The sequence below is a fragment of the Temnothorax curvispinosus genome, unplaced genomic scaffold, assembly GCF_003070985.1.
Source record: "Temnothorax curvispinosus isolate PA1 unplaced genomic scaffold, ASM307098v1 QBEX01004937.1, whole genome shotgun sequence".
Classification (NCBI taxonomy): domain Eukaryota; kingdom Metazoa; phylum Arthropoda; class Insecta; order Hymenoptera; family Formicidae; genus Temnothorax; species Temnothorax curvispinosus.
This window is the reverse complement of record NW_020214717.1, coordinates 552,163-571,213: the sequence shown is the minus strand read 5'-3', so window position 1 is coordinate 571,213 and position 19,051 is coordinate 552,163. Positions and strand designations below refer to the sequence as shown.

Here is a 19,051-nt window from a genome sequence, read left to right as displayed (position 1 = left end):
CGCCGATTACGCACATGTATCCAATTTAATAGAGATAAGAGAATAAGCAATCTGCGCTTTTAAATAAAATAAAAAATAAAAAATAAAACATAAAAAAAATAAAGAATAAAAAAATAAAAAATAAAAAAAAAATAAAAAAAAATAAATAAATAAAAAATAAATGTAAGTAACATATGGTGATGTTCTATGAGCAGAAATAAAAAAAAAAATGTTATATAAATATTGGTCCCAAAATGCTTTATTAGTTTATAACAAAAATACGAAATGTATAAGAAACAATTTCACTTAAGTTTGCATTTCAAAGTGCCTATTTCAATACAAGCTATACATCCATCTATGTAATATTGAATTTAATATTGAATCCTAGGAATTTGAATCCATCAAGTGTAATTGCAAATAAACATTGATAAAGATTGTTGATTTGACTGATGCACTCTTCTGTTAGAGAATCATTGACAAACGGAAGCTCTCGCATTCCCTGCACATAAACCATACACAAAATAAGTATCCGTGTATTCTTTGTCTGTAAAAACTTGCTGCATTTTGGGATAATGTTCTACAAGGTACTGCTCTCGTTACTGATATTTATACAAGTTTTTATGATCACCTTTAATCATTTTAATCATTTCAAAATCTCTTTCTCTCTCTTTTACTCATTATAAAATTTCTAAAAAACGCAAAAAGAGAAAAATATACCTTGTGCTGGAACAATGTCGGTCCCCAAAACGAGTGCCGCAGCCGTTGCTCCGGCCGCTCCAGCAGCGGCTACATGAGGTCCCTCATTCTTGTGTTCCTGATTGAACGACAATCTTCGTCGTTGAGGACAGTTATCTGAGGAACATGTGTGTTTTGTACCATTAGCTCTGGTGTGTTTGTGTCTCGATAAATTTCTTCTATGCAAATCGATGAAGAAGAGCGTAAAACTGCCGACCAGAACACACGTCGAGCTGAAGTAGTAGCCAGCTTTACCGCCGCAACCGACATTTATGTATCCTGCAAAATAGGTTCGCTATGTAATACTTGAGTCACGTTTCAAGATGCTCGTTAAAGGGTAGAGTTGAATATTATGTTTTCGAGTACTTCAAAGCTTTATTTTTCGAAAATTTCGTTGCAATTGAAATATTTCAACAATAGTGATCGAAGAAGACAAATATAAATTGCTTGTAGAACATAGTTGTTGGGAGACAAATATTGCTATGTTAGATTTATTTTATTACCCGATATTGGTACTCCGATTGCAATTGGTATCGCTTGGGAGCATTGGACGAAACCCCACGTTCTGGCAAAGTTCCGCGCTCTCACTCTTTCATACGTATACATCTTTAGGCTGTAATGATAGCCGCCACAGAAAATGCCTACAGGAAAATCAGTGTTCTTTTATTGCTCGTAACCTGGTCTCAAAGTCCCTTATTGCGGGAGATAGAGAAGAAAAAAGACGGATTACTCGTGCTACTAGGTCTCCATTATTTTTTTTTGTTATGGTAACTTAGAGATCGAAGCTCTCAATCGATGCTCAATCATCGATTTTTCCTAAACTTTGTTATCGCGGAAAAAAGACGACATTTGTAGTAAATTTTTCGGAATTACATCCATAATTCTACTTATTACAACACATATTATAATAATAATATCATACTTTAAAAACAATATGTACATAATGTTTAACGATTACCAACAGATTTTTTATCGAATACAATATTTTATCGAATATAATATTATAAGAATCTTCTCTATCTTCTCTATTAAACATAGAATTCATTAGGGTATGGAGTATACATTTCATTATTATTCAATAGAGCAATAACGAATGAGACTTTACCATAAATCCACGCGAACATAACATATCCGTGATAATTTCCTTGAACGGCGGTAAGAGCGAGAATGCAGAGTCCGCACACAAAAACGGCTGCTTGCGTAAGATACTGGCGGGCTATCCTGCATTCGACGCTGCGATGAACGACCAAAAGCCCGAAGGCTACGCAGCCAAGAGTCCAAGCTAGCCCGAGATAAGCTTGCAGCAGGACAACAGTATCACCGAGACCTTCCTCTTCGACTTGATGCGCCTGCATAAAAAAAAATTATTTACTCCATGCATTCCCAATGTATGTGCCGTGGATTTTAATATTTATCATTTCTTGTATCTAGGCTCGAAAAAACAAGTTAGCATACTGACTTGTGTACAGTATTATAGCAAATTATAAATTTCTGTTATTTTATATAACTATATTTAATATTACCGTATTGCTTTTAAACAGATAAAAGTAATTGTTACAAGAAAATAATATTTTATTTTTATATTATATTTATAGGAGATCTAGTTCGACGCAATTTTGATGGAATTCCGCACATATTTGTATTAATTTGAAGGTTTTAAAATATTCTTTGTATATCAATAGTATTTTGTTTCACGAGATTTGTTATTGAATAAAAAAGAAATATAGGTTGTAGATAGAGTGGTGCCACTACTTCCAAATTCATTAGTCATAGTTACCAGATAAAATATAGGTGTATTGATTCCGAACGCCGAAATACCGGTAGATACCAAGAGAATCTGCACTGTTTTACTTTTCAAAGTGCTAAAATCGAAAAACGCTGGTTTCTCGGCGGCTTTATTCTTGTCCTTTATCTTGCGCTTTTGATTCTTTAAGTGTAAGATTGCTCTTCGTTGAGGGTGATATAGTGAAGCGCTACGATAGAAAGTGCCGAGAATAAATGTGATAAAGACCACCCCCGTGACAGCTTGAAGACCGAGTCGCCATCCGATTTTACTGTAATATAAAAAACTCTTTATATGAACTTTGATTTATTTCATGGTGATATTACAATTAGTATATACATATTCTGCGACGATTAATCGCAATACTTCCAGATAAGAAGAAAGTTCGCGTGGATGCGTATTTGTGAAACAATAATAACATAACTGTATTTGTAAATTTTCTGTATTGTTCCATCGTTTTCAATTTCAAAGATTACTTAACTATTCTGAGTTTCTAATCAGAGATGAGTCAGTTATTGTTTTATTTAACATTTAACAATTTAGTCTTTTTTATTATAACAGTAACTAAGAATACCTTTGGAAATAATATTTTATTAATATGTACAGTTATGAAGTTTAATTAACGCAATGACGTTCGTGTTTTATTAAATTTCGTTCATTTATTGCATCGTTGAATTTATATTGAAATAAATTCTTGACGATATATATTACAATGTAATGTGTACGTACGTGATTGCCCCTTTTATAAAAGCAGACATGATTGCTATACCCAAGCCGCTTCCGGAGACAATAAAAATTTCGACCAATTCTCTTTTCCTCTTGAAATACTGAGCTACCATCAGCGTACTGCAGTCTCGCGTCATTCCAACCCCAATTCCTATGGGATAAAATATACTGGTGACTCAAATCGTCGTGGCGATCCTTAGTTTGCTCGTAAGATCGGATAACAATATCGTTTTTTGTCGACTATTCTGCGCTTTCGAAATTGATGTCTGTAGTTGGTGGTCTCGCAAAGTTCTGCGCGAGAGGGAAAATTAGGGTGGAAATGGATGGAACTAATACTAATGTTCGTAACAAATATAGACGAAGATTAGAGAGTAAGAAAGATGACGCGCAGCTAAAGTAATAATAATATTTGACAATGTGGCGCTGCACAAATTGCGACGTATATTCTTTCCTTGCAAATATCACGATATTGTTATTAGGTGTCACAGTTTATTATGTGATCTTACAATTAGTATTATTACTTATAATGTATCATGTACTGTTATCATTACCTCAATGTTCAAAATTACCTATAAATTAAAAAATTAACGACACAAATCAAGAAATTTAGAAAAGAAGAGATTTTATTGGATATTGTGTCGTTTATTAAAAAATCTCAATAACTTTGCAACGTCGTTTACACGTCTTATAAGAATATAATTACAAATTCTTATAATTACAAATTTACGCTTATAATTGCGCTGCTGCAAGTATTGGGTCATTCCATAAATAATGCGGTATAAAAAGGAGGTTGATATATTCTTTCGTTCAACACAAAACCGAAAGACTTTTATTGTCAGAGAATTGAAAATTTAAGATTAAGATGCGATGATGTTGTAAATAATGAAAAATATATTTTAGATTAAGATTAAAAAAAAAATGTCAAATTTTTTTGTTTTATTTAAAAAATATCTCTAAAAAACCGCATTACTTATTTACGGGGTGACTCAATAGTTCTCCGGAATTCCGTCAGCATTACAATCTTTACTTACCGACCACGGTGCCATAGCTGAAGAACAATTGATGAAATTGCGAGGCAAAAGAAGTGAAGAGGCAGCCGAGGGCGGTAACGAGGCCGCCCAAAACTGCCGTTACTCTCGTACTTTTTCTTCGGCAAAACGCTATCGTAACCGGCGACACGAGCAGAGCGACACCCGTCGACATTGCCCCCAGCCATCCTATAAAACAGGAAAATATCGTGTGGGCAATTGGGCATTCCGCAAATTTTGTTTAATCGTGCAACACGCGTAGATAACGCTTCCAAATAAAACAGCTCAAAGAGTATATAATTACGGGAAGATAGGGCAACTATATAATTATACATATATTCCGTGTTCAGTACTGTCTAATAACGCAACATTCCAGATTCTTATCGTCACGGAGATACGGATACCCTCAATGTATAATTTATTCATATAGAATGTGAATTAATTTCGTGGAAAAATGTCTGCGCGATACAGGAAATCTCTTCACGGAGTTGTTATTAACTTTTTACGGGAATGCCAGCGGCGTGTCGTTGATCGACGCTCCCGAAGGAGATATAACTCTCGCGTATCGCTCGCAATCTACCCCGTAATAAAAAAGTCAAATCACGCATGGCTATGCCAAAAAGGTTTCGATTTTCGTTATACGCGCGCGTCGTAGATAACAAGACGTTTCGACTGGCGCCCGTTTCTCATTTCGTCTGGCATGTTGTTCTATGCCACTTTTCTTCGTCGCTTACGGGGTAGGTACGACTATATCTATGTCATTTCGTTCTTTCGTTTGTCTGTCTATTTAAAGTCGATGCAAGCCGTCCGTTCTCGCGTGTTTATTTGACGAACGTTGGACGGCGTCTGGGCGAGAAAGAGATTGATTCGCGGCGATGCATTTTCCTCGCGGATTTCCGGGCGACAAGTCGGTAGTAAAACGAACTCGCTTTGCGGACTGTGTATTGCCCGCGCGCGGTAATAGAATCCGACGAATCTTTCCCGTAACAGATACTTTACGATCGGGGGATAAGTCACGATTGGCGATGTGATGACGGGGACTGTTTGTTCTCCGCATTGATTCGCGCTTATTGTTTTGGGTGTCATTTCATCATAAGTGCTTGAGACTAATGTGAAAATAGATATCTCTCGACATTTGATATTTAATTTAAAATCTTTCTTGATTCGAGCGCCAAATATTCAGATTTAACTTTTTCTCTCTCTATATATATTTTTTTTTCCTTTTCTTTTCTAATTCCATTTGCTTCTCATATACTATCTCTTTGGTCATCATGAGTGAGTGGGTCACAATTTTCGTTTAGTATGTTTCCAGCCTAGGCAAATGGATTAAATATCTTGCGGCTTCATATATTTCTTTATGCGAATTGCGGTATATCGTTATATTCCCTAAGTGAGCTATCGCCATACCCCAGATACTCGGCCAGTCGGAGCCAATAAGGTTTACGCGTTGTCATCTATCGTTTCTTAAATGATTTATGGTATAGTTATACGACATCCAAAGAATTGATCCCGAGAAACTCATCACGCGCTAACGAATACGTACGACGTTTTGTACTGGTTATACTTCTCCTTTTCCCCCTCATTCTCCCCTCATCCCACGACGTGTTTAGCGCGTCTATCGCAATCACGAAATCCTATCGATAAATCACTAGTTTGACTTTGGGATAAAGCCACGGACGCTTCTTGTATCTATTTGAGCTCCGAAGTAGCATCGAAGGTCCACACGCAAACAACAATAGTTTACGTAATTATCATAAGTTGTAGCCACAAATCTTTTTAAATAGGAGATATTTTAAACTGCGATTATATTCGCTCAAAATTTTTGCTTATAAATATTTTAGCTGCAAATATTACAATCTTTATCGAAGATATACGGCACATTTGCAGTTGGACGAGGATTAAATGATAAATATATGTTTTGGGGAATAAGAAAAGAAAAAAGAGAAATAACTTTGCTATATATATATATATATATATATATATATATATAATATATATATTAGGCGACCTTTTTCTCGACAGACAAATCAAGAGAAAATCCGTGTAAATATAATTGATGGTCTCAGCTAAAAAGCATCTCAAAATCGCAATCTCTTTCATATATTTACTATCGCTAGCTCGCGCAAGCGATCCTTCTCGCTAAGATGCTAATTAATACGGCCCCCGGTATAGGTATTAAACGAGCACTTGATCGCAGTTAAGACCGTTTTAATAGTGACATTGGGCTACTAAGCGGACGCTATTAGGTCGCCCTCGCGAAGAACCTAATCGCTTAATTAATTCTCACCGGTTCTCGATACGCGAACTCATCAATCATGGGGAATACGTATTATTACGGGAGTAAGTAACGGCCCCGACAGTTACGGAGACAAACGGGCGCCGCGCCGCGCGCGCGAGAGGAAAAGCAGTTATTAATCTCACTGTAGCTACGACGGGACGACGGATGCGCGTTAAATATCGCTCGCCAGCAGCGGTGACTTATACGCGTGGGAGTATCGTTTAAGACGTGCCTTTCCCAGGATCTTTCCTCTTCCTTCTTCTGAATGCCGATTCCTGCAACAATGTCTTGGATTTTTCTCCTGCGTGAGGAAGTAAATATATATCCGGATTCGCCTCGGGATATACACAGGCTGTTTCTGTTATTATCGTTTAGGACGTTGAGGGAGGAAGGACGTAAAAGTTTAGGAGAGAGATTTGTATGCAGAGGCTTACTTCGGAAATCTATCAAATTGAAATGCGTGCTCGATAACATGATGATAAAACCGTAAATCTATGATATCTCATATAGAATCTGAACATAAAAATGCGTGGCAATAGTACTTCTATGTCGGTTTATTGTTGGATGGCGACGTTGTCTTCCATTAACAATCTTAAAGATATTTTTACAGAAACTATTTTCAAATATTTTATATCAATATTTTCATATTAAAAAGAAAATATATTTTCCGTTTTAAATTCAAGAATAAACACTTTTAACGCATATCTTTTATCATATTTTGAATTGGCCAATAACAAAGTTACGGTATACATTGTATGGATGTGGGAAATATACTATACGGAGTAAAAGAATTTCTAGTTCGTAAAATCTGAGAGGAAATGTTTGCTGTATAATGCTCCACGCTTCGCCGCTTCTCTCGTTTCTTCTTCCGCTACTTTTCGCGACCAAGTTCAGAATACTTTATTGAGTATCGCGCGAGACCGACGGGTATTCTTTTCATCCCCGAGATAGTTTCTGTCGATGGGAGTGAGTGAAACGATAGCGAGAGTGAATTGACGAGAGCGAGAGCGACTACCGTCAGGGTCAACGACTTGCGGACTGGTCGGGATTTTAGTTGGCGACTGTGTCCTCGCGAAAGATGAGGAAGCTTGTAAGATTCATAAGAATTGCCGTTTTGCCGAGCTCTCGAAGGAGCGAGGGGGACGGTTGAAAGTGATACGAGTGTTTGTCTTTCGATTCTTTGCATAGTCGTATAATTAAAATGTTTTTGAATTTCTGTGTGGTTGGGTAGAATATAACGCAATTTAACACACATATATATATATATATATATATATATATATATATATAAAATACTAAAATATACTAAATCGATTATAGTTTCAATGTTCCTATGTTTTTTTTCATAAATGCTGCTTAATTAGAAATTGAGATGATGAAAATTGATGACATAACGTCAAATATGATAATGCAATTCGTATTAATAAGACAACAGATTTACACGTGTAAAATGTAGAGAATTTTCTCTACATTTTAGACATACCAAAATAATGAGCGAATATATCCTTTATAACGTTTATATTCTCCAAGATGAAATAAACCAATTAGGATACTTTTCGTTTATTTGTGCTTTTCGCTTTTTGTTTTTGCCAAAAAACATAATCCATTTCTTTTGCTTGCTCCCTCGGATTTCTTGTTTCTTTTTGTTGCCGAAATTACAGAACTTTTTCAGAACGTGATTTCGCATCGCAGAATTAATGAAACTCGTTAAGGCTCAAAGATAGCAACACGCAAAAAACATTAAAAATAAATCATAGCCAGCAGGTTCGCGTTTACGAGGACGATAATAATCCGTTCGTGACGCAATCCTTCGCGAGTAATAATACGACGCGAGCTCTTAAGGAGGCAACTTGAAAATGCTGCTGGCGTTGTGCTTAGAAGTATTGGAAACCACTTGAGAATACGACCATATGTTTCGTTTCTTTCCCGGCGATAAAACGTTGAAAGTGTATTTTTGACGTTTCATATCGAAGATAATACCATTTCAGTGTATGGTCTTTTAATACATTAATTTAACTTATCATTTTTATAAAACTTTTATCTTACGTCTCTTTAATATACGATTGGGAAACTTGAGTTTATAAACTATGTTTATGTACGAGTATGTATGTGTATGAGTAATAACTTACATAAAATACTTTTTGTTTTATATGTTCTACATGTTTTATATCGAATTCAATTACAATGCATTACAATGTTAAGAATCTGCTACAGGAAAAACGTATAATATTCAATAGTCCTATATAAAAATTAAAATCGTATATTTTTATAAATCTTTTGTATATTTGTATATTTATTTCTTATTCTATATTTTTTGAATTATTATTTTTATCACGCCTTTATATTATAATTATAAAGAAAAGTAATAATTAAAAAATATAGAAGCGTATATTTTATTTATAAAATAGATAAATCTCAAGTTTTATAAAAATATTGTCCATTTTGCATTCGTGAGGAGCAGATGTGTATTGCTTATTTAACAAGTTTCAAATATATTCCTTAATTTGTGCGCCGTACAATTAGTTTAAAATGATTACTTTCCTCTAATGAAGTTTGGACGAGAAATATTGTTAATATTTGCGCATTTGTTGCGTCACGTACCTACGTTAAGAAGAGTCTGATGATATCGCTTTGTCCCATCGAGCAGTAACCAAGCCCCGGCGGCCCCGTGTATTCCCGTGGCGAGAATTTGCACCATGACACCTGTCACGACGATGACCCAGCCCCAACCATTTTCGGGATAATAATGTTGTTTTATGGTGAAACGCGCGGCATACCTGGCATGTATGAGATTCGAGGATCATGTCCAAACGAAGTTGCATTGCGCGGTTAAACAACATTCACATTGGAAATGATTAGATTTTATTACCGTGAATAATTTCACAATTGCGATTTAAAAAAAGATAGTATTATAAGATATACGATATTAATTTTAAAGTATTATCTGATAATGGTTTTAAAATATTCTGTATTAATAACCAAGGAAATTAATTTCATAAACAGCTTGAAACGATTTGGATTTTCGAATTTGTTCGACACAAACGACAGATTCAGTTAAATTCGTGATATATTTTATTCAATTTATTCTGAGACGCGGGAAAATCATTCCAGTTTGCAACAGATTGTATGTTCAAACCTAGGATCAGGATTTGCATCTTCCTCAATTCCCTTAGGCGCTTGAAGAGACGCTATCCCCTCGCATTCCCCGGAAAAGGAAGGCTCGCCAAGTTCGCCGGAAATCGCGACCCCGCTGTCCTCATAAGCGGGACTTTGGACGACAACTCTTTCGTTGCGCTCACGGTTCTTCATCCCGCGATTTAAACTAGTTTCTTCGGTACCGACAACGATACGCAACTATTTTCTTCGATACCGATAATGTTCATCCTTACTAGATGCTGCTTGTTTGTCATATTACGAGTTTATTGACCACCTTTAGTGTTGTTTAGTTGCGACGTAAATATCATTCGCAAATTTAAATTTTTAATTATCTTATAATTTAAGTCCGTCTTATAATAAGACAGAAATGAACATTAGATTGATACTTACAGTATGAGGTTAAAGTAGAATATTTAAAAATTTTCTGGTGACGTTAAATTATGAACGAATCCGTAATAGCAGCAAATTAACTTCTGGTTATCTATAGATTTGTTTTAAATTTATTTAATTATTTATTTATTTCTATCATATTAATAATGTAGGTAGTTAATGATACTAGCTGAATAAGCAAAATAATTTTTAGGCAAATGATACGCTACAAAGAAATTTTAGAAATTAAATTAATTTTCTATTTTTTATGATGTAATCCATATTGCACTTCGCGGTATTTAATATTACAGAGACAGAAGATAGAACATGTGTCAAGAAATATTAAAATCAGGATCAAAAGAGTCAACTGAAGTCCGTGCGATAATGCGCAATTCTAGTCGTGAGTTTTCTCACGGTGATCATAATGGCGTTCGTAGCATGTTCGGTATTTATGTACACATGTAAGTGCATTATGCTAAAAGCTAGGCAAACAAGGCTTATGAAGGAAACCAAGGGGGCTTGCAGAGTGGTGAGTGGGAGGCGGATACGAATCTGACATAACCGAGAAAGAAATGAAAAAGGAAGAAAAGAAAAAAATGAGGATGGTAAGGAAAGCGAGAGACGTCAGAGCACGTCGTGCTTTTAGCACGGCCCAGTCCTGCTAATTCAGCGATTGTGTAATTTCGAGAGAGGGTAAACGACCCGTAACTTCGCATCGCTTCGAACGACTTACGCGCTCACGTACATCTCGCATTTAATATTCTCGTATTCGCGAGGAAATTTGCCGTGACAGTTGCGCGCGATAGAAACTTTTTTCCGGAAATACTTTCCCCGGTCCCGGAATTAAACCGCTTCGACATTTTCCCTTATTTGATTGGATTAAAATGGAAGGAATTTTAAAATAAAGCGGAATTTTAAAACGTGATTGCGTCCCGTTTTGCATAAAAGAAACTTTTCATTAATTTTGGGATATTTTAACACAAATAAATAATTGAATAATTTAACTAACATTTAAATAGAATAACATTTAAGTTTAAATATAATAATTTGAAGTAAGGGGGTAATACGCCAACAAAATGAGCTAAAGAAAAGGTGCAATATTGAAATAAAGTTTATTTGTAAATATTAAGTAAAAATAAATGTTTAGTCTTCCTCAGTACATTAAATAAATACAAAGAATAATATTAAATTAAAAAATGTAATTATATTAGTATGAATAAACTAAACAATAAATTAAATTTAAATTATCACGACACATAAATACGTTAAGAATTTAAAAATAACAATAAAACATAAATATACGCACATAAGATCATTAAGAGACTATGACAAAAGAGAGACTCATGGTCTTTCGTATAAAAATTGGATTGTTTTACAAATAATTGAGTCATGATTGAAGAAATATGTTATGTGTGTGAGTCACTTGTTACAAAATGTATTTAACTTATTCGTCGTAAGGATATGAGAATATGTTGATCCAAAGTAATTGAAATCAAATGGTAAAATTGAGTTGTATCGAAGTAATGTCAAATAAGAAGCTAACGACAAATTAATAGACACACATTTTTCTCTTTGTTTCTTTTTAACTACTTCATTTTTTACTTCTGCATGCGGTAATTGACATTTATTTTGGACCATCATACAGTTTTATTTTATTATTTGACTTCAATTTCACGTGACAAATTTTTACCAGATACTTTGGACCAACATATTTTTGCATCCTAACGACAAATAAGTTAAATACGTTTTGTAACAATTGATTCACATAATTTTTTCAATCATGACTGAATTATTTGTAAAACAACCCAATTTTTAGACAAGAGACAAAGAGATATGATTCTATCTTTTGTAGGTTTTTATTGATCTTACGTTCGTATTTATGTTTTATTGTTATTAAATTTTTGACGTATTTATGTGTCGTGGTAATTTTAATTTAATTTATTGTTTAATTTATTCATACCAATGTGTCATTTTTTAATTTAATATTTTTTATAATACATAATATTTTTAATAATTCTTTGTATTCACTTAATGTATTGAAAAAGAGTAAGTAAAGAACGTTTATTTTCACTTTATGTTTATAAGTGAACTTTATTTCAATGTAACAATTTTTCTTTAGTTTGTTTCTCTGGCCTATATTATATTTTTAATTTTACATTGCATATAACAAACCAAATTTTCTATTATAATAATTTAAGATATGGCATACGTAAAAAATATTTTTTTTGAATTTTTTATGGTTTTGAAAAAAACATTTTCTAAATAAGAATTATTTTTTTTCTAACATTTACATTCCTCAAATTTTCAAACTTCTTTTACTGTGTTTTTAATTTTAGATTGTAAAGCGTTTTTTTTTTAAAGTTTATATATATATATATATATATATAAATTAATTTTAAAAAATTTTAATATTGAGTGATATGTTTCTGAAACATTCGAATAATAAAGATTCTATATATTTGAATCTTACTCAAATAATTTATATTACAACCGGAAAGATTTAACGTAGCATCCCGCCAACGCAAATCCGGAAAAATTCGACTATAATTTGGGTGCCGGTAACGTTGCCACGATAAAAATATAGCCATACGGCCAGTTTCAACGTAAGAGGATCAACGGTTCTACGTGCCGCGGGATCTCGTCGAAACAATGATATACCCAAAATGCGTGTGGCACCCGGCACGATCATCTTACTAGAGCGGTTTCGAAATAATACAATCTCCCTTTTGGACTCGCCAGTTGAGATAATCTTTACACAAAGTTCTATTTCAATTTTATCGCTTAATTACCGCACCTTATCGGATACTGAATTATATTTTATTATTAGACGCTATAGACTATCAGTCTCTTTAAATTTATATCGATGATTTATAACGTGATTTACGTCAATAAAAACGATATATAGTTTTATACATTGAATTACGACGAGAGCGATGCACACGGATGCGTCGAATTTTTCGCGATAATCTATCCGCAATGGCGATAATTTATCCGCACGTTCCCCGTATCGCGTGTCCCGATCGGAGAGATCGTTGGAACGCTAGATGAGAGACGCGTTGCCAAACGCCGACTGGGTTCGCACTTCACCGAGGTGGATCAGAAGAGACGCGCGCTCCTCGAACTGAGCTTGCGTAGGGGAAACGAGTGGACCAATCCTCTCGTTCCCCTGGGCTCGCCACGTGCTTTCGTGGGCAATAGGTTCGCGATGGGACTTACTATAAAACGAGATGAAACTTCGATGTATCTGTAACGATTTTATTCGCCGGCGATCGACACAGTTTTATCTATGCTCGGGACGTGATATGTTCTGAACAGAGTTGAATTATCGCGATTCTTTTCATACATAGAGGAAGAATATAAAATTATCTCGCCGAAATCGAGAGATAAGTGTAAGTTTCAGCTAGATTAATCACATAGGAGAAATTTTTCGATACGGAACCATGTAAAAGTAGTAGATTTAATTTTCGCGAAGAAGCGTAAAGTACACTCGATTTTTGGCAAAAGGCTCGCCAACAAATGATAATAAGAAAAGAAAATTCGGAGCAGCTCGGAACGCGCAAAAACTCGTTTCTGTAATGACGAGTGTTATAAAATTAAAAGTTTTATCGCCATGAAATTGATGTTGACGACAGGTTTTTGCACGTCCGAGGTATTTCACTGCACGGTAATCGAGCAGTTAGAATACATTATGGACACAGTATCGGTCGCTACATTATATAGCGATACGATCGCTGCGTAATTGAACGGTTTAAAATATGCGTCGGTGCTTTTGTGAATTATGCAAAATAGAAGCGAACCACGGGTAACATTAACCATAAGTCGCATGTCGATTACAAGTGTGGTACGTTTAATCGATACACATATCGTTGCCCACCCCGAAATTATTTGCCATCCACTTAATGAGGTGTGTCGAGCACTTTTACAACTTCATCCCGGCACATAATTTGCGTGAGAATGTATACGTTGCTCGGCAACTTATTTTATAAAACGTAAAATAATGATGAATTGATCAGGGAGTTTTGATATTTTGCTTGCTATTTGCTTTTTGTTAAAATAAAATTATGTTATTTGTTAAAATAACAAATAACAGTTTTAAAATAATAAAATGCAGAGTACTGATTTTACTAAACACTTTACACTTTATATACACTTTACACTTACTGTTGCAAAATATTTTAATGACTTAAATACATGATTCATTGATGAACTTAATTTCTTTGATGAATATTTATTTTTAATAGTTTATAATTATTATGGAAAGAGAAATATCTCGCGATATCTTTATAAAGAAAAAAACTTGCTTTATTTACTTCACTAGAAATGGTTTTATAATTTGATATTAATGGTTTACATTTAAATTAATTATACAAAATATAAAAGTAATATGAAATATTGATAAAGATCTTTTATGTTCACATTTTTGATATATGGAAATTGAGGAGACAGGAAAACCGTAAAAAACCATTGTGAATGCAATAATAAATCGATGCCGGAGAGACTATCATGGCCATGGTGAGAGTCGTAAAATAAACGCGATATATAGGAAAAAGTTTCGACGGTTTCACGAGCACCTTTTGCTGCACGCTTGAATAGGCGTCGATCGTCTGAAAGATCGTCGTGGCATTCCTTCTGTCGCAACATCCTGTTCTCTACTTTTTATTGTATGTAATATATGAATTTGAATTTAACGACCTTTTTATGCGATAATAATAGAATGATAATTCGTTGATTTAATACGTCAGTATTATTTATTATTCAATCTTTTATTCAATTGCTCGTTCAATTGTCATGTTTCGCACGACTCAGTTGGCGACTTAAATTAAAAAATTTAGTAAATAATTTAAACAAACTCTCTTTCTTTACAAAAATTTAAAAAATTAATAGGATCATGTATTAGACATCAGTAAACGACATTTTAAAATAAAAATTCTGTCAAAATATTATTTCACATTTTGAGATATCTGTTTGTAGAGATTATGATCGGATAAGTGACTAAAAGATTTTTTTAAATTAAATTAATAATTATTAATTAAAAAAATCCTTTTATTTGATAATTTCATGATAACGTTTAATTAGTAGTGCTTAGTTAACTATCCAAGTAGCAGAGCGACGTTAAAAAACAACATAGTGACATGTATTAGACATCAGTAAACGTCATTTTGTCGTTTTGGACGTTACTTTACTACCTGGCTAGTAATGGCACATTGCCAAACGTGATAAAGTGATGAATTTTATAGCAGAGAGCATGGCAGAGACTTCTGCATAACATATAAGGGAATGAATCAATCAGAGTCCTTTACTTCCATCGTGGAGATAGAAATGAAGGACTTTGTTTGGATCATTTTCTTATGCATTATGCATTATGCGCTATGCAGAAGTTTGTGCTCCCCGCTTATGTCTCTATAATATCAACTATACGTTATGCCTTACAACATAGTATTGCATACATTTACAACGTTTCGATAAGCCGTCCCTTTCTTAACGATCCGAAGAGTATGATATATATCAGAAGTAAAGCAGAAAAGTATAATATTATAAATCAATTCTATTCTAGCGTTTCTGTCCAAATGAACACGAAGGGCACGTTATGAACGGTGCTGGACAATATTTGCTAATATCATCGCAATGGGATATGTATTCAAAGCCCTAAATAAGAGATCAGGATTGTCGGTCATCATGATAAATATCATACATGTAATTTTCGCAGATTGTTCTCTCAGGCTATATTATGTTAAGACGGCGTCGGCGACGACTATTTTTACCGCGGAACCACGTTGCAGCTGTCGAATCACGGGCCATTATAAATCCCGCGCGAGCCGCGGCAGGATTTCGTCATCCTCAACGCTTTCTCTCAAAGAGATGGTATGGTTAATCACATTGTAGTCGTCACGCAAAATGCATCTCTCTCGAGCGCTCTATTTTCGCAGTCGTTTCGACGAGATCGAATCATGTTGAATCCCTCGATGATTAGAGCATAAAATCCGAACGCCCTGGGCGACGGTGGTAACACGAGCCATGATTTTATTGCTGTTTCCGAAAGGCGACCGTTCTTTCTTGTAGTTCATCGATTTCTCCCGTGTTCGTGTTCTGACAAATCCGAAATTTTATGGTGCACAAAATTTGTGGATCGAAAGATTTGTGTGATACGCCCCGACTTACACATGTCGATCACCCAGAGTAACCTAAACCCGATCATCGTTGCTTGTATCAATATTTAAACATAGTCATTAAATAAATACTACTGCGGCGTTCAAATAACAAGTCATAATTAACATTAACAAAAGTTTAATAAAGCTATCTTATGAAAAGGGATTTTAAAATGTTCTTTGGTTTATATTATTACTTGATTTATGAAGTTTAATCACACATTTTAATAATAAATCGTATATTTTAATAATAATTTGTATATTATAATGGTTGATAAAATTTATATCGAACAGTACAGCATAACAATACCGAAAAAGTTAGAAAAATTTAATTCAGAAATGATAAAATATACGATATCGCATGACTGTGTATTAGAGCGCCATATTTAAACAAAGAGAAGTAGAGATAAGGGGAAACAATGATGAGATGAAGGGTTAATAATCCATTAAACTCTTTTCCTTGCACGTATTCGGGGTATTGTTGTCATCTTATGAGACTAACAAGAGAACCTCGCGAATCCGAAAATTCTGATTTTGATGGAACTTTACATATATGTAGGGCGGGGGGATAAATAGACGAATTTATAGAAATTTTTAGTTGCAGTTCAAAAATGATTCTAACAATAAAAGGTGAAACCATCTCTCATAGGTAGAGCTTTTGCATTTCTCGATATATCTCGAAAAATATTCGAGCTTTTGAAAAATATTTTATGCAAAAGTTTTATGGTAAAAACACATTTATTTAATTACACTAACAATATAAAAAAACATTTAAAAAATTTATTTTTTTTAAATATTATTAATTTGGTTAAGTAAAGATGTTTTTACCATGAAAATTTTCTATGAAACATTTTTTGGTATTTCGAATAATTTTTTAAATATACCGAGAAAAGTAAAAAGTCGTTTTATGTATGAGCTAGGGTGGTAAGGTGGTTTTACTTCTTATTAGAATCGTTTTTTGGGTCACAACTGAAAATTTCTAAACTCGTTTATTTACCGCTATCCTCCCCTTACATGTGTATAAAGTTTTATTAAAATCAAAATTTTCGAGTTTGCGAGGTTCGGTTCCCTTGTGAGTTATGTAGGGACGATGCTGATAAAGAAAGTAAGAGACATCGGTTGAGTCACCAAAAGTCGTAGTTCTCGCGATTAATAATTTAGTCTCTCTAAATAGCGATCTGTTTTCTTATCTTATATTCTCTTCTAATTCGCTAATTAATCTCGTCGAATACTTACGTTAAGATCGTAACATTAATAGCTTTCCGCGATCTTGGACGGGACAATTCGTTCATGTGAGTGGACACCGCGCGACAAGAAAGTCTCAATGTCAAGGTTCTTGAGAGGAATAAATGGAAGTGAACTCGGATAAGTCGTAAGATGGCGATTGTGGTGAGCTGAGTCCACGGTAATCCGCTTTTAACTTCTCGAGCAGGAGCTTCAAGATTCTCGTGAATTACCACCGTTGTTTCCGATTGCTAGCGAGAGGGGATTATACGCATCAATACAAGGGCTTTATCTGAGAGAATTAAATACGGACATTAAGGATATCATAAAAAACAATTACTTCAAATTTAACTTTCAGTTTAATACCAACATTTTTTATGTGATTTTAGTATTAGCTATAAATTGAAAGGAAAGTTTTAAGATGAAAGACACGTAATTAATCTGAAAATAAAACTTTTATCGCGTTCCACACGTGAGAGATACAATAGCCATCTCAAAATCTAAATGATCAGACGTTCGATATAACTCTTTTAAGGTAGCTAAATACCTCATCATCTAATTAGTGACGCGCATAAATGGATTAACGAGATTCCCACTGTCCCTATCTACTATAATCTATAGCGAAACCACTGCCAAGGGAACGGGATGGAAAAATTAGCGGGGAAAGAAGACCCTGTTGAGCTTGACTCTAGTCTGGCACTATAAGGAGGAAAATATGATTTTAAATGTGAATAATATTTTTATATATATACAAAATCTTTATTCCTTTTCCCTTATGTGCGAATTATCCTTAATGAAAGACAGAGAATAACTTTTTAATTTGCATGTTGTTATCGTACATTGTTTTTAATTTTATTCATGCAAAGGAAAGAATGAAAGATATAAAAGCAGATGCATATTTAATGCAAAACAGGAGAACTGAGATAGTTAGAAACGTATAGTTAAGGGCAGAAAGAGGCGAGAGGATTGCGAAGGATAATTGTAATTTTCGAAACAAGGAACATGATACACTCAGTTAGATTGCCACCGAGTTGTTGGCACTTCTCTTTACCGCGTAAAGAGAAGGAGATAACTCGAGTAATGAACAGCTTTCGAGTTTTCGTCGTCTGTTCGGCAAACTCTCCGTTCTCAATCAACGTGTGTAACGAGCCAGAAAGTCGATACGGCTCTTTGAGACGCGTGATATATTAGACCAAGAGTTGATACAGAGTTCTTTTGAAACTGTAGTTACATCTAAAAGCAATATGAATGCCGTTTGATATCGTTTCAAGAACTTTTCAAAGGAGTATATCTAATTCTTATATTATTAAAATAAATATAAAATTTTATGTATAAAATAACATAAAATTTTTAGAACTATTTAGAACAAGCGAGACTAATTTTCTAATTTTTATTTTAATTTAATGTAATTCTCTGGGTTTGACCCAGCATGTTTTGATGAAGAATGTTTAACTATAAAGTAAGACGAAACGTAAACGATTGTTATCCTCTCGTCATCGAATAAATTTTATTATTTATTTTAAACTTTAAACCAACATCCATTCGTTGTTTTACTCGAAGATTGGCCGTAGCTTTTATATTTTATTAATATTATAATATTATACTATTAAATATGTAATTATTTTTC

At 34.1% G+C, this 19,051-nt stretch overlaps 1 protein-coding gene across 1 annotated transcript in view; it reads right to left on the bottom strand.

Annotated features, from left to right (window-relative positions):
* Positions 1 to 449: 449 nt before the first annotated feature.
* LOC112454266 (monocarboxylate transporter 3-like) overlaps positions 450 to 19,051 on the bottom strand; it is a 77,664-nt gene continuing 59,062 nt past the window's right edge. Inside the window, exons 2-8 of the mRNA XM_025015557.1 lie at positions 4,255 to 4,440; positions 3,227 to 3,374; positions 2,492 to 2,768; positions 1,820 to 2,063; positions 1,218 to 1,355; positions 697 to 993; positions 450 to 478 (exon numbers count right to left, since the gene is read on the bottom strand). Coding sequence (XP_024871325.1) covers positions 450 to 478; positions 697 to 993; positions 1,218 to 1,355; positions 1,820 to 2,063; positions 2,492 to 2,768; positions 3,227 to 3,374; positions 4,255 to 4,440 — 1,319 coding nt within the window. The remainder of the gene's footprint in view (positions 479 to 696; positions 994 to 1,217; positions 1,356 to 1,819; positions 2,064 to 2,491; positions 2,769 to 3,226; positions 3,375 to 4,254; positions 4,441 to 19,051) is intronic.